The 24,860-nt window shown below is 39.1% G+C and overlaps 2 protein-coding genes across 6 annotated transcripts; both read right to left on the reverse strand.

Moving 5' to 3' along the window:
* Positions 1-2,449: 2,449 nt before the first annotated feature.
* Positions 2,450-13,641, reverse strand: ssh1b (slingshot protein phosphatase 1b). The gene is made up of 15 exons (XM_056745540.1): positions 12,349-13,641; positions 11,394-11,431; positions 11,197-11,297; positions 11,016-11,080; positions 10,796-10,917; positions 10,373-10,441; positions 9,588-9,653; positions 9,068-9,262; positions 8,510-8,603; positions 8,259-8,387; positions 7,916-7,962; positions 7,665-7,811; positions 7,303-7,503; positions 6,441-7,068; positions 2,450-6,265 (listed from the first exon to the last, which is right to left on the reverse strand). The coding sequence occupies exons 1-15, from the start codon at positions 12,418-12,420 to the stop codon at positions 5,273-5,275; spliced, it is 2,967 nt and encodes a 988-aa protein (XP_056601518.1). The 5' UTR covers positions 12,421-13,641; the 3' UTR covers positions 2,450-5,272.
* Positions 13,642-17,871: 4,230 nt separating this feature from the next.
* Positions 17,872-24,572, reverse strand: svopb (SV2 related protein b). Of its 5 annotated transcripts, XM_056745545.1 has the most exons (16): positions 24,438-24,572; positions 23,452-23,600; positions 21,467-21,552; positions 21,263-21,361; positions 21,027-21,098; positions 20,773-20,897; positions 20,127-20,190; positions 19,799-19,924; positions 19,534-19,662; positions 19,376-19,449; positions 19,217-19,293; positions 18,896-19,000; positions 18,660-18,771; positions 18,462-18,543; positions 18,302-18,391; positions 17,872-18,176 (listed from the first exon to the last, which is right to left on the reverse strand). In XM_056745545.1, the coding sequence occupies exons 1-16, from the start codon at positions 24,494-24,496 to the stop codon at positions 17,979-17,981; spliced, it is 1,647 nt and encodes a 548-aa protein (XP_056601523.1). In that variant the 5' UTR covers positions 24,497-24,572; the 3' UTR covers positions 17,872-17,978. The 5 variants fall into 5 exon arrangements, with proteins under 5 accessions (XP_056601523.1, XP_056601526.1, XP_056601524.1 ...); XM_056745548.1 differs by lacking the exon at positions 23,452-23,600 and having other exon boundaries at positions 24,438-24,478; XM_056745546.1 differs by lacking the exons at positions 23,452-23,600; positions 24,438-24,572 and adding an exon at positions 21,959-22,417.
* Between the last annotated feature and the right edge of the window lie 288 nt (positions 24,573-24,860).

The raw sequence follows: 24,860 nt of genomic DNA on the forward strand, positions 1-24,860 counted from the left end.
TTGTTCCTATCTCTTCACTCCTTTTTTTGGAATGTTGCAATGCCTAAAATTAAAGGACTCTCGATGTGGCCAGTGAGTCATGGAACCAAAAAGGGAACTTGACAACTGGCAGAGCAGATCTGTTACCAGGTGCCAAGGTCACATTTGACATGAAAGGGGAAAACCCACCGACTCCAAATTTATCCTTCGGTGCTTGACAAAAACAATCTGGACCTTTTGACCACTGTGACGGGACAGCAACATCGTGTCATCTTTTGACAAGAGATCCTCCACAAAAATGGTAACATTGTTACTTAAGGTACTACCTGCATGTCTGGGTATTCTGTCTTTGATATGTATATTCATAAATTTGGCAGATGCTTATCCAAATCAGCCAATGATGGATCAGACCCATGACTCTGGAATTATGTTCTTCCAGTTAGGTATAACTCACCGAAAAATGAAAATTCTGTTATCATTTACTCACCATCAAATTTTTCCAAACCTGTATACATTTCTTTGGTCTGCTGAACACAAATGAAGATATTTGGAAGAATGCCAGCAACCAAACAGATCCTCCATTGACTCCAATAGTATTTTTTTCCAACTTTGGCAGTAAATGGGGGTTGAGATCTTTTTGGTTATTGACATTCTTTCAAATATCTTAATTTGTGTTCAGCAGAACAAAGAAATTAATATAGATTTGACACAAAATGAGGGTGAGTAAATGGTGAAATTTTTGGGTGACTTATCCCTTAAAGCTACATCGGCGGTTTACATATACATTTATTCATTTAGCAGACGCTTTTATCCAAAGCGACTAACAAATAAGGTAAACAATAAAAGCAATAATCTTGACATAATGTGGATAGATTAGTGTTTTAAAGTGGTCAGTTTTCATAAAATAGACACACCTACCAATTTGGTTCCATTCCTTTCTATGTAGTTTTGGTTAGATGTTCATTTAAATAAATACTAAAGATGATCTATCAGCAACACTCTGCACTCTCTGACCTCCAGACTCCCAGAGTTATTCATCAGTGACCTTCTGAAACCTCCATTGGAAAGTCTGAATGGTTTGAGAGTAAGAAGCAACGCATGATGCCCAGCTGACTGTAGTGTCTTGTTGGAAGATGTGCCTAATATAGCCTAACATAAGGATAAGTTATAAACAGGTCCTGGAGGATTCCTTTCACCACATGCTGTCATCACAAACAGTAAGCACTTAACCTTATGGAAGCTCACATTAGTTACTTTCATTACTTAAATCACTATACATTATCCTTTAATATAATCTTATTTGACTCACATGCCATTTGGCATGATAGGATATTTTAAAGGGGTCAGTTCTCATTGCTTATTATTTAATAGCATTCATTTTGCCTGACCACTTCTGGATGTATTGCATGCTTATATTATGGTTGTCATTGCACAGGCACCATGTAGTAAATCTAATAGGTTATTTTGGGGTTGATGGCCTCAGCTTGCAATAGTCCAAGCAGCTGGGAGGGTCATCCATTAAACCAGCCTCTCTGTGTTTATCTCTACAACTCCCCTCTCTCAACAGTTTGTCTCAACTTCCTAAATTGGGACCTTTGACAACAGTCTGAATATAGATTTGAATAGCTTCTTAACAGACTATTCCAGTTGTCAGCACGGCAATAAATAAATAAAAAAATAGGTCTAGTTTTCCAATTAAAGTCTGTACATCCTTGTAACAAGGTGCATGTCTTGTTTTAGAGAAATTTAGTTCATTTGTTACCAAAAAACGAATGTTTGTTAATTTTGAAATTATTTTTTATGGGGAATATTAACCCAGTTGCAAATTGTTTTTTAGTTGTAATTTATGTATTATACATGAGCTTTACTTTTATTAGATGTATGCTTGAGGCAAGACTTAATGTCTTGTGTAATTCTACTACTAAACTGAATATATTGCGTTTAAGAAAGTTAAACTTGTTAGAATTTTTTTACTGGAAACAGCACAAGAGTGATTTGTAACAACAAAAACATGTTTTACTCATTAAAAAGGATAATAAACGAAATTTAAATCTACCTCTGACAAGTAAATGAATACATTTAGCATAACTTACAAATACCAAGACATGCAACTGTAACTATATGTCTAATAGAAAATAATAGAAAACACCAGTCTTACCATGTTGATGTATTCCTAGAAAATAAAAATAAAACGTAACAATGATGCTGACATTTGGTTTGTACTAAAAAACGAAAATTTCTGTCTTTTTAGCTCCAGTCCTTTTGAGCTCCTGCCGAAATCCTTTCGGGTCTTGTGACATTAGGATCACATATGTCTAATTGAATTACAGTTCAGACAGTGCTACATTCAAAGATCAGGCCAAACAATTTACCATTATAGTTTGCTTTCATTTGGTAAAATATCCCAGTGAAGTTCTCCAGAACACCTTAAGTATACATTGACATCAAGTTCATAGTACTTAAACACGGGTTTTATTTCAACACAGTTTCCCCTTACTAATTCCCACTCAACAAAATGCTATAAATAAATACATTTCTCATCCATTTCTGATGCAGACAATAAACAATTTATTTCTATACTTAACTGTACAGTACATTATTACCAAAACAAAGTGCAGCGGAACTTAAAATGGTCCAAATGATGTGCAATATATAAAGAATGTATGTTCCAGGTCACTTACAAGCTGTTTAGGCAGGGCTAATGACAATCTTCCAGTTGATGTTATTGTCAGTTTAGTGTGTTCAAACATGTCAAAAGATGAAAACAAATAAATTACTTTGGTCTCCTCTATTAAAATAGGAAATGTAGTATCAAAACGAAAAGACAAATATTTGTTTGTTTAAAAGTATCGTTAGAGACCAGACCATAGCCAGGTGAAGGAAAAAAAGCAGTTTTACAAAAAATCATTAGACAACTGATTGCAAATGGCAACAGTTAAGGCACTTGCATGTTTAATCAAAACAATATCTAGAACTCAAATCAGCAGCAGTAGCTGGGAGCGAGGTACGACTAGCCATGAGCAAAAAGCAGAACATCAACTCTCTTTGGGAGGCTATCTTTCTTGGCGAAAATAATATTTTTCATATTTAAACTAATGGAAAAAATAAATTAAAAAGACAATACAGAAAGGCCAATTTCACAATAGCAATTTTAAAATAGGTATTAAACTTAATATCTGTTGGAGGACAATGTGGACTTAACCCCCCAAAAATGTTTTACTCACATTTTTCTCAAGGTGCTTCTCTTTCACCTCTCATTTCTTTCTAAATGAGAATGAAAACCTACTTTTCACATTATTCAGTAAAATAAATGAATGATAAAAATGATTCTCACTTATACTTATTGCACAGGCCACTTTGCATATTGTAAATCTTTCAAATAAAAAAAATAATAAAACCTTGGTAGACAATACAGTTCAATAACATATAGACTCACATAAAACTCATTAAAAGGCTCAATGAATAATTGAACACTAAGCAAAATTGAATTGTCCAGTACACAAATAATACAATGAATGGTAATAAATCGATAAGCTCTGATAAATCTCTACGCCCTCAATTATATGAGATAACACTGCTTGGGCCTGTAAACACTGAATATACAGCATTATGAGTAACCTAGATGTTATTATTCATAGCAATTTTGCAGACACCTTTAAAGGATTTTAGTAACATATTTTAACATCCTCTGGTCAACTAGATGACTGTCGAACTAATGTGTTGCTGTTGAAGCCTTTTTTGCACATCACAGGTTGCAATTTGTACAATAAACAGCTTAAGCTTCTTTACATTACAAGTGCTATGTGCTAATAGCATTTCAGATCTTGTTTTCATAAACAACAGAATGGAAGCAAAATAGAGAGTTCTAAGAAACACAGTAATTTTGCATTTTTGACTGGAGATACTCAAAAATTATGCGGCTTAGTTTATGTGATAATTGTTTGCACAAATTCTAAACAATTTTAATATCTCAATTGGTATTCTACCACGTGCAATGTCACAGATGGAATGTAGGCAGGCATTACACTGAGTGACGCCAATCCGACCCCGAACTGAAATTAGAACGACAGACAACTTGTCAGAGTCTACTCTTTTTTTTCCCAGGCCAATAAGTTGTTATTTGTTCACTTTCAGCTTTACAACTTGGCAGACTGCTTACATTCACACACAGAAACATTACATACTGCATGAAATGTCATTTTAAGGACATTGTAATGTTAACTCTTTAAGGATCATTGTTGGTAACAACATGAGGATTAACTGGTCTATATTGAAACGTGTCCCCAAACTCCCAGAAAAGTTACAAAAGCTGTCCCTGGGGTGGTGTCTTTTCAAAAAGTTTACTTTACAACTGAAGAGTGTATATTAGTACCTCAATATTGGTACCAAATATATATATATATATATATATTTAAACATCTGAATCTAAATTTTAAATATTAGGAACTTTGACAGCTTTTGTACCTTCTTTCTGAAAATGTAGTGAACCCTTATCTGAATCTGAATTTTCTACTTCTTATTCTAATTTTTAACAATAAGCTAAAAGTTACTGGCAAATAAACTGGGCAGTCAAATGTAAACTTATCGACATCTTTGATTGACAAGAAAAGTGAAAAAAAATATTTAAGGAATAGTTCACCCCAAAATTAACATTTTGTCATCATTTACTCACACATAAGTCATTCCACATCTGTATAAATTTGTATAACACCTGAATGATATTAAAAGGAAAAGTGGTTTACTAAACAGTTGACTACCAAAGTGGATTTTTTTCTTATTATAGTAGTCAATAGTGTGGAAGAACCGTTTGGATACAAAGATTCTTCCAAATATCAACAAAAATGATGACACAATTTTCATCTTTTGGGTGAACTATCCCTTTAAGTTAGACAAACATAAATCATCGAGATCAAACACATATCTGAACAAACAACTCAACACAAATTGATAAGAGGAGTTAGGAAAATAAAGATTTTGACAGGTGTGGATTACGTCATTAACAGATGGGTAATCTGTCTACTAAAAGGAAAGCATTACTAACAAAGCCATGAACAAAGGTCCAAGCCTTATCATGCTTCTTTATTATACATCTTAGTCAAAGCACAGACAGACATATGAGAAATGCAGTGCAGTTATGTAAAGGGATTCTGAAAGAAGGTCCATCCCTGGCCTGATTGTTCTCATGAGTTGTCTTGCAGCATGGGCCTCCATCGTAGCTATCAATGGCTTTAAGGCTTTTCCAGTGTGTCATGGTACCATTCACTGAGAAAGCGGTTCTGTCATCTTTGAGAAGTCAGCTTTTCAAGCTCTGCAATACACTTGGAGATAGAGAGAGCTTTGGAGAGCAAGAGGGTTGCACGCAGTCTCGCTCATTGTCAACGGCGACTGTGGCACAAAGGTCCTCTGTTGAGATGGCCAAATCATCTAGCTTAGCCAGTGAGTTAGACCTTTTGAGTTCAGAGGGCACAGTGAGCCCAGCGAGCCGCACACGAGTCTCGATCTCTTGGGCTCGCTGACGTACCAAGCCCGGCAGCCCTTCCTGTATCCTCTGCAGACTGTCGTTGCTGGAGCTCCGTGTCAGGGCCGAACTCTGCGGGGAGGAGCGTGGTGTGAAAGTCTGCTGTAGTTCACTAGATCCACGGCGCTGAGCAGGGTACATGTTGGGGATGGTACTCTCATCCACTTCCATGTCCTCTGTGGCAGTGTTCTGTACACTTAAGTCCATCTGTTCTGACTGAGGACCAGACAGTTGCTCCAGTCTTTGGTGCACCAGCGTGGATGTCTGTAGAAGGATTGGTGTCTCTTTGAGTTCCGTCGAAAACCTCTCAGCACCCAGACTGAGACTTAGAAGGGTAAGCTCTGCTGTAGGGCTGTTGCAGTCCTTGTTCCCAGCCTCTTCCATATTTTGCCTTTCCATGTCATCGGTCTCCAAGGAACAACGCAAATCCTGAGGAAGGTTTTTGTTGCTCGTAGGCAAAGAGAGTTGCTTACGGTAAGTTTTCAAGCTCACCACCGCAGAAGCTCTGGCCCTGTTGGAGCAGCGAGTACACTGGCAGTGCCTGCTGCACACGTGATGCCGAGGGGCAGGCACCTTATTGATGGAGGCGGTACGGAATAGCTTTCCTCCAGGGGCCTGCATGGAGATACTGGGCAGGCCAGCGTGACGCGGCAGGTTAAGGCGATGGGTGCGACGCTCACAGCGGCGGCCGCCAGGCAGGCGCAGGCAGTCTCGGCACGACTGATATGAGGGCTTCACTTTGAAGGGGTTTCCAATGCTAGCACTGTCCTAAACCGATGGATACACACAGGCAGGGAGAATGCATGGTTAGGTTCTTTTTAAAGGTGTAAGAGTACGGGATGCTTTAGAGAAAGAAAAGCGTTTAGGATGGATTCACAGAAAAGAGCTCTTTGAGCTATATAAGCCAGGAGAGCTGCCACTACAGCTAAGACGTCATACTCACGTCAAAGCCAGAAGGGCAGCTGCGTTTCCCAGCCAGCCTGTTGCTGTTGTTGGCGTTCTCGTTGTTAAAGCGGTTCAAGTTAGCCAGGCCATCGTCTTCATGCGGCGTCTCCTCACCACGAGCTAATGCTGCCATCTCCGCTTCCTCCTTTTGTGCTTCCTCCTCGTCTTCCTCCTCAACCGTGCTAAACTCCAGCCGCAAGCGCATGTCCTCCAGAGGCTCCAGGCGGCTGCAGGTCTGAGCTGCTGTGCCCTCCCCGGGAAGGGCCAGGTGGGCCAAGGGGAAGCCTTCATCGTCCAACAACGCATCCCTCTCGACATCCTCGATTTCAATAAAGACCCGTTCCATGCCTAAAAGAGGAGGACCTCGGACTGGCGTGGAGGGCTCGCTGTCCAGGGCAGTGTCCGAGAGCCGCCGGAAGTAGTAGTTGTAATTGAGATGGTCTGTAGGCTCGTCTCCACAGCAGGGGGAGGCACTCGCTCCTCCGTGACACCAAGCGGCGTCCTCCTGATCAGGGCACAGTGACGAAAATTGAGGAGTCTGGTCGCCACTGCCACCTGAAGCCTGGAGGCCCTCCAATGAATACTCGTCACCCTCTGGTTGCCAAAGTTTGTTGTGTCGTTGATTGCTGGAATGACAAGAAAGAATGGTAATGGATGTTAGCATACCTGGTCACCGGCATGTATTTTGTTCTTTTTAAAACAATACCCAAAACAAGCATGGAAATATTTTTTTTCACATCCTAATGATTAACAAGTTACTTTAAAATGTCAAAAAACAAGATGATTTGCCAAAAAAAGCATCTGTAACATGAACAAATGTAAATGCCAGTGAATAAATGATGAATGATGGCTTTTCCCACCTTGCATCTAAAATACCCTCATATTCAGCCAATTGTTTCATAAAAGCTGGATTTGGTTGTGCTATACTCCTCTTCTGTTTGACGAAATTGTAGGCCACTTCAAGCGACCATCCGTTCTCCTTCATGGCATATGCAATAACAGTGGATGCTGACCGACTCACTCCCATCTTGCAGTGTACGAGGCATTTAGAGTTGTTTTTCCTATAAACAAAAGACATAAAGGGCATCCATAACAGTAAAAAAAATAACTGAAGTTCTACGCAGATTTGTATGATTAGGTAGCTAAAACTCCAATGGGCTTGTGCGTACAAAGATCAATAACAGGAACACAGTTTTCCCAAACCTTTGAAAAATAAACTCACTTGGCTTTAACTATGAAGTTGTAAGTTTCGTTCCAGTGTGCTAGCAGATCCGTGGTCTCATCGTCATAAACGCGGATGTTATGATAACAAAAGGTACCTGGGAAAAAGTTGTCAATCTCTCTTGTGACATTAAGGATATACCCAACCCTGCATAAAACAAACCAATGTTAGTTTGCAGTGCTGATCGGTGTTAAATACAAATATAATCTTAGCTCAGTGTACACTCGGTAGCTATATATCTCAACACTGACCCAGAGTCTTGGAGCTCCTCCAAATTGGATGCGTTCCATTCTGAACCCTGAAATGGACAAGATGTTAAACAATCATTGCTTTACAGCCTTTAAGCTCCAGTCAATTGCAATGTTTTTTTACGTTGTAAACATACATTAGTGGATTGATAAAAAATTGTTTGTGAAAGGATTGCAAAGCATTAGTAAAGGCTGTTTTTTCTCAACCTGTCATTAAGGAAATCTTCATATATTTACTAATTTCTAATGCTTTCTTATTTGCTGCATCTTTTGTTAAACAAACGTTAAAGAAATGTTAACAAAACATCAATAAGAAAAATGCCACGTGATGACTTGGAGACTTTACCAGGTACAGATGGTCGAATATGAGTGTAGCCTTGTCCATCTGGCCAAGGATAAGAAGCATCTCATTGTCAATAAACTCTTTATACTCCCTGAGGTTGCAGCTCATATGTTGTTCCAGCTCATTTCGGATCTACAGAATTAAAAGCATAAAGTTTAATGCTCCTTCCAAAGCCATTTCCACACAACTCGAGTTGAGATGATGAATTTATGTAAACCATCACTTAAATACTTTGAGTATTACATCACATGTACCTCTTTGGAAGTAATATTTTCCAGGTCCTGAAACATCATTATGTTTCTGAGTTTGGCTTTGACCATACACTCTGTTCTCTCTCTCTCAGTTGGCCTATGAATAGTATGAAAAAATAATTTAAATGGAAAGTGCACCCAAAATTTTTTAATTCTGTCATCATTTACTCAACCTAATGTTGTTCCAGACCTGTACATTTCTTTATTCTGCTCAACACAAAGGACGACATTTGGAAGAATGTCAGTAACCAAACATATTCCATCCCCCATTTACTGTCATACCAGGGAAAAAATAAATACTATAGGAATCAATGACATATGAGAACTGTTTGGTTCCTGACATTCTTACAAATATCTTCCTTTGTGTTTAGCAGAACAAAGAAATCTATACAGGTTTGGAACAACTTGAGGGTGAGTAAATAAAGACAGAATTTTCATTTTTAGGTGAACTATCCATTGAACATATCCCTTTGACTTCTGCCGTGTTAGAGACTTTAGGTCTATAGGTAATATATTCTTCCTTAATCTTTTATTGTAGTGACGAAGTGCCTCATCACTCACTTATCAGAGAACATTAATGGCGAATCAGGCCTCGGGGTCTCCAGATCTTCCATAGCGTTCCACTCATTGATACAGCTCTGATCTGAGGAGATGCAGCTCTCATAATAGCCCACCCAGGTAAGGGCCATTCCCTCTGGGAAATAGTTGTATCTGCGGGACACCTCACATGCTTTGTGCAGAACCTGAATTGCAGACCTGTCATACAAGCCCATGTATTTGATTTTAAATAAATAACAAAAATAAATGAATTCAATTTACAGTGGGCGAGAAAAAACACACTATGGTCAGTTTAATTTAAGCCAAGACTAGACCTTAGTGAAATTAGGATATGTAAGGCACTTTAATAAAAAAAATTAAACAACTTGAGAAAAAACTATTCATTTTGGTCTGGGACTAGTCTTAAGCCTTGTCTGTGAAACCATGCATATATAAAATGGAGTCCGGAGCCTAAATCTGAATATTAACATTTTCTTCCTCTACGAAATTGCTAATTATTAAAATCATTTTTAAGCCAACATACCACATGGCCTGGACTGACACAGGTTTAAACACATGCAGTCTTCCTGCAGTGCTCACACTGAAACCTCTGGGAGAAAAGAGAGAACAGTTAAGGAATGTAAATTATGAGCTCTGCCAATATTGACGTTTATATAGAAGGACAATACTGCTTTCCTGGGGTGGGCAATGGAACAATTTTACACCACAAGCCAGCGGAAAATTATCTCTGTACAGTGTGACTTTTACGTCTGCCAGCAGGCCGCCCAGGTCACATGTACAATGACCATAAATATGTTATTTCATACTAAACCTGTTGAGGTCATTCTCTGTACGCATAACATTAAGGACACATTACTTGGTCATTTTAAATGCGGGATCCATTAACAGGTTGACAGATGGGATATCCAGTGGCAGGTGATGTAAGATAGACCTTTTAATGAACAAAATAAATTTCAACAAGCACCTTTAGCCTAGAGTATTACTAAAGCTGGTTTTGGACTGTATTTAAAGGGTCACATCCTCAAGTGGAATCTTTTGAGATTATTTAGTTTATTGTACAATGAAAACACACTGTAACCTTCTGTGATCAAATCTTTCTACACAGTGGGGAAAAATGCAAAAACAGATCCACAACTTGACACATCTGCAAACATGACCATCACCATTTACACTTTCACAATCCCTGTTTTCCCTAACTTGGCCTGTCGAGACAGACTGAGGAAATAAGGATGAAGCCTGATGGACTCTATTAAACAACAGCAGAAGGAATCTTTTGATGCCTCACAGGTAGTGAACCGGTATATTTACCCGTCTCCATCCAAGTGGATCTTGGTATCACTCCAGAGTGGAAGAGTCATCCCAATAGAGCAACTTTTACTACAACAAAAACACATATATGTTGGTCAGTAAGTGTCAAGGTCTTTGCACATACAGTCGGAAATTTTCGTATGCGTTTTATTGTATTTTGCTCTCGTTTGTACGATGTCTCTGAATTGTTAAAAAGGCCTCTTAAAATGCTTGATGGATGCGAAAAACGCGGAAAATCTAACCCGGCCCGAATTTTTTTATGATGGACGAAAATATCGGCAGTGTGTAATTGTGATTGACACAACATATGGCCATATTTATTTTGTAACGTGCGGATATTTCGGACGCAAATTTCGGACCCAATGTGCAATGGGCTTCATTAAGAATCCTTAAACTTAGTTATACACTGTATCATGTTTCTACCTGTCCTTATCTGTGAAGTCCAACCCAAGCAATATGTTCTCTTCAGTGTCTTGACGGCCATTTGTATAGACAACCACCAAGTACCGCACATGATCCGTCCACCCACTTTCTAACCTTACAACCTGTTGATGGAGACCATGTTTGTTAAATGTATGTACACTGAAAGCAGTAGACTTATACTGCTCGATCAGCAGAATGAACCAAACTCTATGTCACTTACCAGTCGAATTCTGTCCTCAGAACGAAGGGTGTTGATCATTACTTGTAGATGCTGCGGTAGATCACCTTAAAACACACAGACAAAAAAAGAAACAGATTTGCACCGTAACAACATTTCAGACGATAGTTTTATGACCAATTGCAAGAAAATATAACAGAAGTTATATGAAATCCAGTAGTACCAGCATTTTTGTGATGGGTTGGTGATCTGGGCCCTTGTGTACTGCTGCCCTGCTGTAAAAACAGTGCTGCCCCTTTTACCATGAAGAAGCTTTCACTTAAGCTGAAACAGGCCACACAAACAAATACAAACACGCTAAAAATTAATTATAACCATTAAAGTGTGAACATACGAATAAATCCCAACAGTATCACTGACCTTAAATTTGCCTTTCGATCATCCTCACTGCCCAAATCCTGACAAAAAATAAGCATTGAATTAAAAGAGTTCCTGGTACAACAGCCTTGAAATGATGTTCATATAAGTAAATCTATGTAAAAATAGCTAGTATGGATTAAGGATGCTTTAAAATGAAACACCTTAGGGATGGATAATAATGTCATTTTAGACAATTGTAGTCTAGCATATTATTGGCTTGTTTCTATGATAAGCAAGCTCAACAAATCTGGGGGGAGACGTGACAATATTCTGGGGCCCATGATTGGTCACCAGGCAGAGTATCTGTTGTATGACATCACTGCAGTGTACTGTGAGGACTGTCAATGCTCAGTTGGTCAGAAGTATCCATATTGTGGTTCAACCATTTACATTTATTAATTTACCCAAAACGACTTAATTCAAGTAAACATTGTATCAGTGTGTTATTTTTTGTGGTGTGGCTGAATATAAATGACTCTCGACTGTTTCATTACAGAGCACGTCATTTATTATTACAATAATTGTGATTTTAGCGACCAACACACCCACACTCAAATGACGAAAACACGAATGCAAGGTATAGGGAAACTTTAAACAATGACACAATTGCACCATATGCCCCTTATTTTACAACAAACGCAAATGTATTTCACGGTCATCTGACAGTTTTAACGAGACAGCCATTATTTTATTCTAGTACGGTGTGGTTGTTTGGCCGAGTTTTAATCCCCATCATCACGAGCGCGCTCATACACACACACACTCGCTCACTCACTGCCTGAAAACTTCATTGACAAAGCAGGTTGTACTCGGTTGCAAATGACAAAATGATATGTGAGCAAAGTGAGAAAGGCGATGCGTTTGAGGAATGTTCCTCGAGCAGCAGGTCCGGCTAACATTAGCTCTTTAAGCGCTATTTACACACGCATTTGTTCCGCCGGCAGCCTCCGCTCACCTCCCCCGCGTTCGTGCTGGCTGATGATGCGGCGCTGGGTGTCGGTGAGCGCTGAAGAGTCACCAGAGCCATGGCTGGGGTAAACAGTCCAGGGAAACCTCACAGGAGACGGTGTAACGGCGTTCCGGTCCGAGCAGGAGACGCCGAGATATCCTGTCGTGCCTGCGCCCGCCGGTGACGGGGTTAATGCATTCAGAGGCGCATTAAATCTCTTTAGCGCCCGCTTTCACCGGAGCGATAAACCCATCATCGGCTTTGTCATCATCTCAGCGTTTCTGCAAATTCTCATTCACGCCAACGACGGCGATAAATAACAGCCCGCGCTCCGTCCTCCCGGTTGGACTGTTAATTTCGCGGCCAGGCGTTGTAAAGCTGGGATCGGAACCGCCGTCAGTGGTTGGTGTGGTTGTGTGAACGTCTGCGTTAGACACGGGCTCGTGAGCCAACCGCGTGAAGGTGACTTGCACTTCTCCCTGACAACAGCGCATCCTATGCAGACTCAACACCCATCATCCACACACTACACAGCGTAATGATGTCAAGACTATGAGTTTGCGCTGACATTTCAAAACCAACCCTGTTGAAACAAACAACTGTAAACTGTCACAGAAATCCTAATGGTTTAAGTGGAAATTGTATTGGTTTTAATGGGAACTATAATGGTCCCTACTCTTAATGTGTCGGCTTCTATTGGTGTGATGTTTGGCGGATGAAAACCAGTAAATTAGAACATTTGAATATTGTGGCCAAAACACACAGGCATTTTGTAATGGGGTTTAATAGTAAGCAGTTGATAATGGTTCATAATGATATTTGGACACTAATTGATTTGTAGGCCTATTACTCTATTGTTCTACTCCTATATCCTTAAAAACATTGGCTTTGTATACTGTGGTAGGCTATATGAGACATGTTTTTACTGCACTTATGCTTTTTGTAGTCCTTATGTTGGTCCAATTGCTTCTATTGTTTACCTCAATGACTGAATGTAAATGTATTGTATTCTCGACAGGGTGGTGTTATGCTAGATCTTTGGAGTTTAACCGTTCTTCTTTAGACGATAATTGTGTAGTGCCACATTACCATATTACAGATGTATCTAATATTATCTAAACATTTGATGTAAAATAATATATCGATATTATGTGCTATTATGTACTTGCATATGTGTATAATCCATGTTGAACCACTGGCTAGGTTCTATTTAACCATTTTATACAACAACGAAAGCATCACAAAGAATAAGAATCACAGATTTCTTACATAGCTTAAATAATATATTTAAATTAGGGCTGTCAACAAATATTTTAATCATGATTAATCGCACACGGATAGTGAATATTGTCAATTGATAAAACACTAATCACACACCACCTTTATGTTTTAAAATATACTTTTGCATTCTAATAATTTCACATTTTATCTCCAAAATAATGTAGAAACTACACATTTCTTTAACACCATCATTTTATGACTGAAAGCCAACATTCTATTATTGTTGGCTTTGCAAATGTCTTAATTAAAATATATATATCAAGCCCATTATAATAAGTGTGCCCTTTCTACCTGTCTAACAGGTTCTTTAACCTTTCTGACTGGAGTCAGAGAAACACGCTTAAGAACGCGGCCCCTTTAAAAACTGCCGCTCATAGCAGGTCTAATGCTCTTCCTATTTCCACTACTCTTTGCCTTAATTTAAGACTTTATTTAACTCGTTGAAGACTATGCTTGCAAAAATACTAGACAAAATGTGCTTTCTTGCATAAACTTGTGCTTTTGTTCTTACAAGCACGAAAGAGAAGTGGTGCGCTGTCTGACGCAGCTTTTAGCCCAGGTCTAACCTAAACCAGACGGGACCGCTGTCGCGTTGCGGTGACCCGTGTAAGCATCCGGGATCTGTCAATCTATACTGGGCGTGTCAAGAGGGATGGATTAACTGACCGGGTCAATGGGATGGATTACTGACCGGGCCAATGTATCCAGTGCTGAGGGGTCCCTGTCTTCAAGGTTGCGCCGTCCAGTTTGGTATAGAAAACCCAACAACAAGAAAAACAAAGCCTGCTCTCTTTGTCACTTTAAACGGATTAATAAGCTCTTACATCTGCACTGTTGTATATTTTACTGGTTTGAATACCATCTGCCATTACTATTTTTGTTAAACTTCCCTGCTTGTTGTCCTTGTTTGACTTGTGAATATTCCGTATTTTTTATATATAAATTTTATATTTAGCAGATATACTCAGTCAGATATCTTTGGAGATATTTTCCAGCGGAGACATTGGAGACGAGAAAGATCGTCTAAAAATAACCCCCGAGGAGGTTGCTTTGATTAGGATCAGTATGTGAGTAATATACTAACATACCAGGATGTTGTTGTTGTTGTAATATTATCTGTGTGACGGAGCAGTTCTGAGCGTCGTTTTTCTTATCGGAAACCGCTTTAATATTGTACTCGTCCAGATAAATTACTTGAGAGAGCGAGAGCGCGTTGGAGCTGAAACTGCGGTCCGTTCCGAACCGCAGAGCACGTTCCGTACGGACCATCCCGCGATCCGTTTCACCACGATATCGCAGCGGAGAGGAAACGCGAGTTGTAGAGTTGTTTGTCCGTTTAACAATTTTTATGCGCCCCTGAAAGGCCCTTTCACATTTACATTTAGTCATTTTAGACACTTTTATCCAAAGCGACTTATAAAAGGGTTTCATGAACAATAAGTGATATGTCATACAGGAGCAATAATACAATAGGTGCCAATAAAAAGTTACTGGTTTCAACAAAAACTAGACCACTACCTGTTGAGAGAAAGAGAGAGGGTTAGTGTTAAAGAGTTTTTTATGTTTCACTTGTCTGTCAAGTATTGAAAGAACAGATAGGTTTTAAGTAGATTTTTGAATGTTGTGAGAGATGTGGTTGACCGGACTGAGTTAGGAAGAATGTTCCACCAGGAAGGAGTTGTGAATGAGCGGGAAAGGGATTTACTGCCCTTCTGGGAAGGCAATACAAGAAGCTGCTGGTTCGCTGAACGCAGAGATCTTGATGGGGTGTATGAGGGTGTGAAAGTATGCCGTTGCAGATCCAGTGATAGTCCTGTTGGCAAGCCTTAGTGACTTGAATCTGCTATGGGCTTCAACCGGTAGCCAATGGAGGGAGATGAAAAGGGGTGTCACATGAGCCCTTTTGGGCTGATGGTTGAGGCGTGCTGCTGTGTTCTGTGTTGCAGAAAGACCAGCTAGGAGAACATTGCAGTATCCAACCTTGAGATTACCAGGGCCTGGACAAGGAGTTGTGCCGCATACTCGGTGAGATATGGTCTAACCTTTCTAATGTTGAAAAAGGCATATCGGCATGACTGTTGTTCATCAAATATTCGGTTCTTGGCTTTTTTGGAAGGAGTGAGTGTGGTATTGTCAAGTTGGATGGTGAGATCGTGTTACACTGTGGGATGTGCTGGAAACAAGAGAACTTCTGTCTTGGTAGGGTTTAGCTGAAGGTGATGGTCTTTCATCCAAGCTGAGATGGCGTCTAGGCAGGCTGTTATGCGAGCTGCTATAGTGGTATCATCTGCATGTAGATCTGGGTGTCATCAGCATAACAGTGATACGAGAAGCCATGTGCCCGTATGATGGGTCCCACGGATGTCATGTAGATGGAAAAAAGCAGCGGTCCAAGCACCGATCCCTGAGGGACCCCAGTGATTATGTGGTGAGCAGTAGACAGCGAGCCCCTCCATGACACCCTGAAGGATCTGCCGGATAGGTAGGATTTGAACCAGCGGAGAGGAGAGCCTGAGATTCCTAGAGATGACAGGGTTGCTAGCACTACCTGGTGATTGACAGTGTCAAACGCTGCAGATAGGTCTAGCAAAATCAGGACTCAGAATTTAGATTCCGCCTTGGCTAGCCGAGGAGATGAGATCGGGTCAAGGGGACAGATGGTGGGGTGCCTGGAGTCTGGTGACTTCAGTGTCAGTCAGTGGGGTGAAAGAGGAGAAATCAATGTTTGAAGTGGGGGGGGGGTGTACCAAGGTCTGAGGTTTTGAGAATTGTTTGCGTATGGATGATGTTTTTTTTTCAGTGAAAAATACAGCGAAGTCCTCCGCAGTCAAAGATGAAAGGGGCAGGGGAGGAGGGAGGCAAAGAAGAGAGCTAAAGGTCTTGAAAAGCTGCGAAGTGTTAGTTGCATTGCTCACCTTGGTGGTACAGAAAGACTTATTAGCTGTGGTAACACTAGCAGAGAAAGAGGAGAGTAGTGACTGGTAGTCCCCTAGGTCAGCAGAATTCCTGGTCTTTCGCCATTTCCTTGCAGCAACCCTGAGTGTACTCCGTTGTTCATGGATGATGTCAGACAGCCAGGGACAGGAGGGGTTGGCGCAAGCTGGTCTGCAGGACAGAGGACAAAAGTTATCTAGACATGATGTATGTGTTGAGCATAAGGTGTCGTTGGCTGTGTCAGCATCTAGAGATGCAAAGCTGGAGGGAAGAGAGGATGTCACTTAAGCAGAGAGGGTGCTGGGGAGAGAGAGCGAAGGTCCCATCTAAAATAAACAGGCAGTGGTGTTGGTGTAGTGTATGTAGGAAGGAGCATGTTGAACGTGATGAAGAAGTGGTCAGAAATGTGAAGAGGTGTGAATTGAATGTTATCTGTAGTGCAGTTACGGGTGAAGATGAGATCAAGCTGGTTTCCTGATCTGTAAGTACAGGCTGTGGCGAGGCGTGTGAGGTTGACCGTTCCATTTGCGATCACGTGATCTTAGATTACGAGTTCTCGCAAAGCATTTTGAATTAAATATTACCTAAATTACCTATAGATGTAAGTACAATCATTTAGTTTGTATTTGTTTTATACTATTTTTGTCAGCGATACATATGATTTAACATAGTAAGAATATAGTAAAAAGATAGGAAAGTATGTTTAATATGTTTAAAAATAGCTACTTGTTTATAGGTTTCCTTTATCATATATTCCCTTTATTAATACCAAGTGGAGTGAAATAAGACATAATTACACAATATTTAACAAGTATTTCAAATGTTGTACATTTTCAACAAAGGAGGGCTGGATTCAGAGTGCATGTGCAGCATTGTCAAACTAACATTTGGTCAGTCATTCCCTTTGTGAAGGGAGTTCCAGACCCATACACGAGAGCCTACACCCTTGAAAGAGTTAACTTCAAGGGCTCAGCCCTTCGAAGGGAGTAGGGCATAGGGATACTCACTTCTGTATGGAAAATGCCCTTCATTTGCCTCGGCTTTTAATTGTATATAGCAGGATGAGTTATCCCTTATTTCTCAGCGTGAGAAAAACAAGTTGTGGTGTGTCTCACAGTGAATGCGTGATACTCGAGAGCCCTGCCTTTTTATGAATATTAACTTTATTATATAATGTAACGCTAGACAATGACGTTGCGTTAATGGCGTTAAATATTTTCAACGCGTTAATCTGAAAAAAATAATGCGTTTACGGAGGCAACTCTTATTTAAATAAACATAAAAAAATGATCTGCATATAAAACATATAACACATACCAATGCCGCACTGTTTATTTACTTTTACATACAAAATTATTACTCTCTCCATATAGTTTGAATTTGCAGCAACATTAAATGACATTTCTACCCTCACTTCGCTGTTATTGACACATGTTGCTGGAGGAGTCGGCAGAGCTTTGCGGTCTCTCAGTTTTCACATGTTCCATCATAGTTGGAGTTGATTCCGATAGGCTCTGTCCTGTGGTCTCTATAGGCAAAACCCAGCATGCTGCTGCGCCCAGCAAACAACATATAAGATACACAGACAGAGTCAAATAAACTGAATATTTCAGAAGGACCTGAAGGGGGACAGAAACAAACATGCACAGGAAAAACGTTAAATACATGGTTTAGAATATTGGATCCGAAAGGTGTATTACTTGAATAGTCAGATTTTTTTGGAACAGTGAAGGTAATGATCTACCTGAGCAACAAAGGGTGTGAAGAGAGCTCCTATACGAGCCATGCCACTGCTTGTACCAATACCAATAGCCCTTGTTGCTGTAGGGAATACCTGAGGATGGCAAAAAGAAGTTCCATTTATATATTACAGATGGGGGTCTGAAGGTGCAAGAAATCCTCACCTCAGGTGTGTAAACATATGCAATCTGCCAGCCTGCTGATATACAGGCTCGAGCAATGAATATGAAGATTGTGAGAACAGTCCTGGAAATAATAAAGCAAAAACAAACAGGTTTTGTGTCCTTTACAATCCCTTAAAATAGTATTTGTGACTAAATTAAGTTGTGCTTTAAACTAACGTTGGACTGTAATGAACTGACCTTTGTGTGCAGGCGTAGAGTGGCAAAATACACAGAGAGAATATTACAAAGCAAAGTGCCATGCTTTTTCTTCGGCCAATCCGATCAATGATCCAGAGGGACACCAGAAGACCTATGCTGACATACATCAGACAGTTGTGTATTAGTTCACTGGATACAATCTATAACCTATAAAACATTGTATAAAGGTTAATAAACTAACATAATAGGCACACATTAGTCTAACTATACATCACCTGGGAATTCTGCTAATGTGGTCCACAGAAGGTCTGTGTAATCATGAAAAGTTAAATATTTGCAGCCCAAACTGCAACGAGGCTCCAGGCCAGAGCCGTCAGTCACTGGAATCAAGGAAGGATTACGTTTTTTTTAACAAACTTTCATAATTTTCACACATGGAAGTAGTGAATAAGCATAGGGTGAACTCTACCTTAAGACAAAACTTTAAACAATGTAATAAGCAACGTCTGTAAAATTTGATTTGCAGTGAAGAGGTATTACTTTCCAAACAAAAATATTTGTTTAGGTTTCGTTGACATTCAATTAAAACCACACACCACTACATACAGATCCTGCCTGGAATAGCTCAGTCGTCAGCAGCACAAGACCATAGTAGGAAAACGCATTGCAAAACCTGTGTACATAAAACAAATATAGGCGGTCATCTACTGAAAATTTGACAAATTAAAATTGTGAAACAATCTGCAGAGACTCACCAGATAAACCAGATGAGAAGTGTTGTCCTTCTGTATTCTGGAATAAAGAGATCTCTGATTCTACCCCGATCAGGCTGAAACATAAATGCACAAATCTTATCCCAAAAACAAGAAAAATCTGTTAATAATCATTGGAAATAGAAAATGTACTTATTTACCTGTCTGTTGGCTAAAAGTCTTCCTTTAGGCAAACACCTGCCATTGGCTGCAGCTATTTTCTTCAGAGTGTTCAGCGCCTTATCCTCTCTGCCTCTCAGCACATCAAATCTTGCACTCTCTGGTAACCACTACAAGTTCACCGAATTCACATCCAGATTCAGAATAAAGTTCTCAACTTAAGTTAGTAAATTAGCCTTCTCTCTCCTAATTTAAAATGGCATTAATTTCAATAAAAAACGTAAACACTGCTACACTCATACATACACAGCAGGAGGCAGCAAAAACAAGGAGAGGCAGCGTGGACAGAACAAGCAGCCACTTCCAGCCTAATGTGGGCATTAGCAGCATAGCCAGTAGCACTTCAAACACAGCACCCAGGGCCCAGAAAGACTACAGGACATGATTTGGATAATTATGTAATTAACCATTATCTAGACGTTTTATATGTCACAATAATTCAAGTACAGGCAAAACAATTATTAAGTTAATTTAACTTAGGCTAGTCTGTATCAATCAGCAAACTAAATATGGCATATTTTATTATTTCAATTATGTAAAATGTGGGCAGTAAAATAAATATCCTGTGGATTACCCCTAACAGGATTATGGAGCTCCCTCTGTATTTCACCGGGAGGAATTCTGTATATAACGTCACTCTGTTGGGGAGGGCATTAAGAAAAACATTAAAACGCTTGGCAGAGTCCACTGTACAATTCATCTTAAATTTTTATAATATCAATAATACAAAAAAATTAAAGGAGGAGACTATCACTTGACACATGATCAGTACCAAACCAGAGACACACAATGGCCTCCACCTGTAGTATCAGTAAACATGCATCTACTTTGAGTGTGAGACTCTAAAAATGTACAAATCATAAAGGAATTAGGAAAAACACCACAACATGATTATAAAACGACATGTCCGGGAACGTCCTTCTCAGTAAAAAGGATGTTGTAGGGAGCAAATGTAACACTTCACAGGTTTATTGGGCACAGAGGGAAATACGGAAGTGTACATATTGTTTGTTTTAAGACACAATGATGGAAAGCCATGATCGCAACATTTTGGAATTGATGAGTGCTTCACCACGTTCTCTCTCTCAATGAAACATCCAGAACTACATTTAAACCGAACACAAATTATTTGTTACATCCTGCATAAATGTTGCACACGTATGAGCGCTAAAACAACACATCACACTTTGTTTATTCATTGAGGAGATGGAAAGACTCACGACTGAGGGGCTCCTCCCAGGCCAAATCCCACAAGACCTCGCAAGATTAAGATCCAACCATAAACAGGTGCAAAAGCACTGAGCAGCCCATAGTACAGTGTCCACAGCATGCAGAGTATTAAACACTGACAACACATGTAGAACAACATTAGAACAACACTGACTGATTGATTGCTTTAGGTCTTTAGTTAAGCAATGAACAGCTGTATTGACAATACTGATTTAATCAGTAAACCTGCTAGATTTAAACCTACCACTTTTCTGCCATATTTGTCTGAGATGTTCCCCCAAAGGGACGAGCTGACCATCATTCCAACGAACACTACCTAACAGGAACCCAGAAACACATCATTAGTGATTCCAGAGTCAAGATTCAAATACTGTATTCCAACAGCATTCACAATACACTAATGTAAAAATATCTTGCATTAACTATTTACTTTTCCCAAAGGATTAGTAAAATGAACAGTGTACAGGAATGAATACTGACCGCTGTTATAAATGCCACTTTCCAGCTAGGAAGCATCCAGTCACAGCGCAACTGAGGAGCTACAATACTAAGGAGCATCATTTCCATGGCATCGGCCATCTGAGCACAGAAATAACATACATGTCTGAGTTTTAATGAATAGTCGAAAGTATTTTCAGTAATTTGGAATGTATAAAAAAAAAATGGAATTTAAGATGTTCTTACCCATGCAACTCCAGTTAGCAGGGACAGCTTCCATTGGAATTTTCCAAAACCAATAGCCTCAACTGCATCTTCAACACTGAAGGTTTCTGAAAGAAGCAAAATATTGCGCACAATGAAGAGAGACTGTATAGTTCTAAAGCTTAAAATACATTCCTTTTTCTAAAAAAACGGACCCGTGTTACCAAGAAAATTATTTTGGGCTGTTTGTGCATATTATGTGCTAGTCCCTCTTCGGAAGAATGCAAAATAGTTTTCTGAGGAGCTACAGTATCTGATATCCTGATGTTCCTGTGTCACAAGTACTAAAGCAGTCAGGCAATAGAATATGTTTAAAAACCTTTGTTTTAGGTTGTGGGCTATTATAACATTTTAATGTAATAATAATTCAATTTTATTTAATATGTATTTAGTTTAGTTTATATTTAGCTAACATTATTGTATCAGGTTGTATAGACAAGACAGTGACAACTGAAACAGACCAAGTAGGCCTACCCATGAAATCAGAAGTAGTTTTGTGGCTCTTCTAAGTTTCCTAAACGCAACGGTAACGAGGGCGATATTTATCTTATATAGACGTTTGTGCACAAATGCTAACGATGGGTTGACTCCAGACACGTTGGTTGATGGCGTTTTGGTAGCATTTCACGTCTTTATTTACAAAACGGTTTGAGGCGAGTACGACCTTACACGAGGTTGCGACTAAGCAAAGATGGCAGAGATGTTGTTTTGCTCTTTAAACTGCGGTACGTAGACATTCTGGCGTTGCTTTTAGTGAGCGGGATTGATTGATGTAAGAGCACCGAAAATGGACTGACCAAATATGTGTGTTCGGACTTTATTAGGCGCTGCTTACAACGATCGGATTATGACATCAAAGTTCCGCGAGAGAGATGCGAGCGCAGACTTTTGCTCCGTCTGCTTTTCAATCTCTCTCGCGGTACTTCTAACGATGATCGGTCTCCAAAGCGGTGCATGTAAATACAGAGCGGAAGTGCTTCCAATTTAACCTGACGCTGTTCCATATAAGGAGCATCTGAGTTTGTTTGTTTTGCATATGAATTATAATATAATCTTGACAAACTATACATCGTTGGAAAGGTCCTAGAATACAAATCACTATTTTATCAAATAAATCATGTAGGAGGAGTTATTCATTCATAAATGAGTGTGCATCAAATTATTTTTATATTTCATGTTTTTATTTCCATTTGTTCACATGTTCCTGTCCATTTGTTTCCCCCCCCATTTTTTCTGCTTATTAGAGAAGTTAAAAAACAACGTTTTTATTGTGGCGTCAACTGTTAGATTAAACCAATTATTGGTAAACCCAGGTGGTCCCTAGTGGTTTAAAGTGGTAGAGCAGTTAAAACACCCATAAAGTGGTCAGATTTCAAGATAAAAGGTCAAACTTGATACAACAATTGGTGTGTTTTTTAGGCTGATACATCATTTTATTGAACAGTAACAGTGTCCAAAGACTTTTCATGTTATCTTTCCGAGGTTGTTTTCATATTTTGTTTCACATGTAGACTTCCAAACTGTAAATTTTAATATGCCGCAATCATTATAGATGTATACTTGCCTTGATCGAATTCAAACAATGGAAAAATATAATATTTATTATTATTAAAGTATTAAAATGCACTGCAGGAAGAGTGTGCAGGTAGGCAGACAGTGAAAAAAAACATTGTTGTGTAAATGAACAGTCAAATGTCAAAATGCCTGAACCACTTTAGCACTGGAGCTACAAACACAAGTTAGACTTCTTCAAGTTACATTTTTCATTTAAATGAAAACGTGTATGTGCTTTATCATTTTTTTGTTGAGAAATGAGGAATTTCAACTTTGGAAAACATTTAACCATACTTGCTGCTGGCAAAATCATAGTGCTTATCAGGAGGTTTTTAAGCCCTTACAATAATGATAAAATTAATAATAATTCTGGAACAAAGAGAACTCTCAAAAACGATAAAACTGTAGCTAACCTGAGATTTCTGAGATTCTGATGTTTTTATCCCCAAAGTCAATTTGCTCCAGATTATTGGAAACTCCTTGATCATTGGACACATTTTCGCCTGGCTTCTCATCCTGAACGGTAAGGATGCTTTTGTCATCTGTCTGAAATGTCACAAAACTAAACACAACACACCAAAACATTGAGTAAATGATATTCTTTGTACTTTATAGTTTAGCCAACTTTTCTCATAACAGACTGAATTTAGAATTTCATTCATTATTAGTCATTAAGCAGATGCTTTCATCCAAAGTGATTTACAGAGAGTACAGGGAGCAATCTCTCTCTCGTAAAAAATCTCTCAAGAGCTGCAGATTCTGTAGCCATCTTTAAGAAACACCTGAAAACACATCTCTTCCGACAACATCTTACTGATCTATTCTGACTCTATTTTCTTCTCTACTCTTTTCTTCTCTACTCTTTTCTTCTCTACCCATAAAAAAAAGTATGAGTGAATGATTCTGTATACTGTGTTAGGCTATATGAGACCAGTCTTCTTTTTGATTGCACTTATGCTTTTGTTGTACTTGTGCTGTCCCAATTGCTTCCATTAACTACCCCACTTGTAAGTCGCTTTGGATAAAAGAGTCTGCTAAATGACTAAATGTAATGTAAATGTAAATGTAAATGCAATAAAGCGATATGTCAAACAGTAGAAATAATACAATAGGTGCCAAATAGCTTATTTTGTACAGTTAAAAATCTAATGGTTACAAAACTACCTCTGAAATGCTGTGACAGTGTTACACAAAATGGGGAAATAGTTACACGCCAAAGCATTTTATGACCATTTTAAAACTATAACGATTTGTGGGATATGAGCTTAGCTAACCTGTTTTGGAAATTTTAGGGAAAGCTTTTATCATGCTTAGTAAAAGTCTTCAGTTATACGCCCTGGTATAAAATGTTACAACATTGCTTACCAATAAACACACAAAACATATCTAGAAATATTACCTTATTTCTGTGTCTTTCCACCGCTTGTAACCCACTTGCGATCTCCTCAATCCACTCATGTTACTTTGCTATTTGGTGTCGCAGTCCACAACAATGCATGGGTTATAGAACAGGTTAGACCAGCGTGCAACTCTGATTACACGAAAACAAACCCTCCTCGGGGCTAGTAAACTGGAGGAGCTGGCTTGGCCTTGTGCAGTGACACAAACCTCCAGGGTCCAACTCTCAAGACATCATACCATGCCCAAACTGTAAGCCACTTATTTAAAGAGTAACATGATGTTGTATCTTTACTAAAATTCTGTTTATTGTTTAAAATATGTTGCTTCTCACAAATTAAGCATTTGAATTAAAGAATACAATTATGAAAAAAGATTTTTGTAAGTCAGAGACATACGGTTACTGTGTGAATATAGCTTGTTT

Source organism: Triplophysa dalaica, chromosome 4 (genome assembly GCF_015846415.1).
Source record: "Triplophysa dalaica isolate WHDGS20190420 chromosome 4, ASM1584641v1, whole genome shotgun sequence".
Lineage (NCBI taxonomy): Eukaryota > Metazoa > Chordata > Actinopteri > Cypriniformes > Nemacheilidae > Triplophysa > Triplophysa dalaica.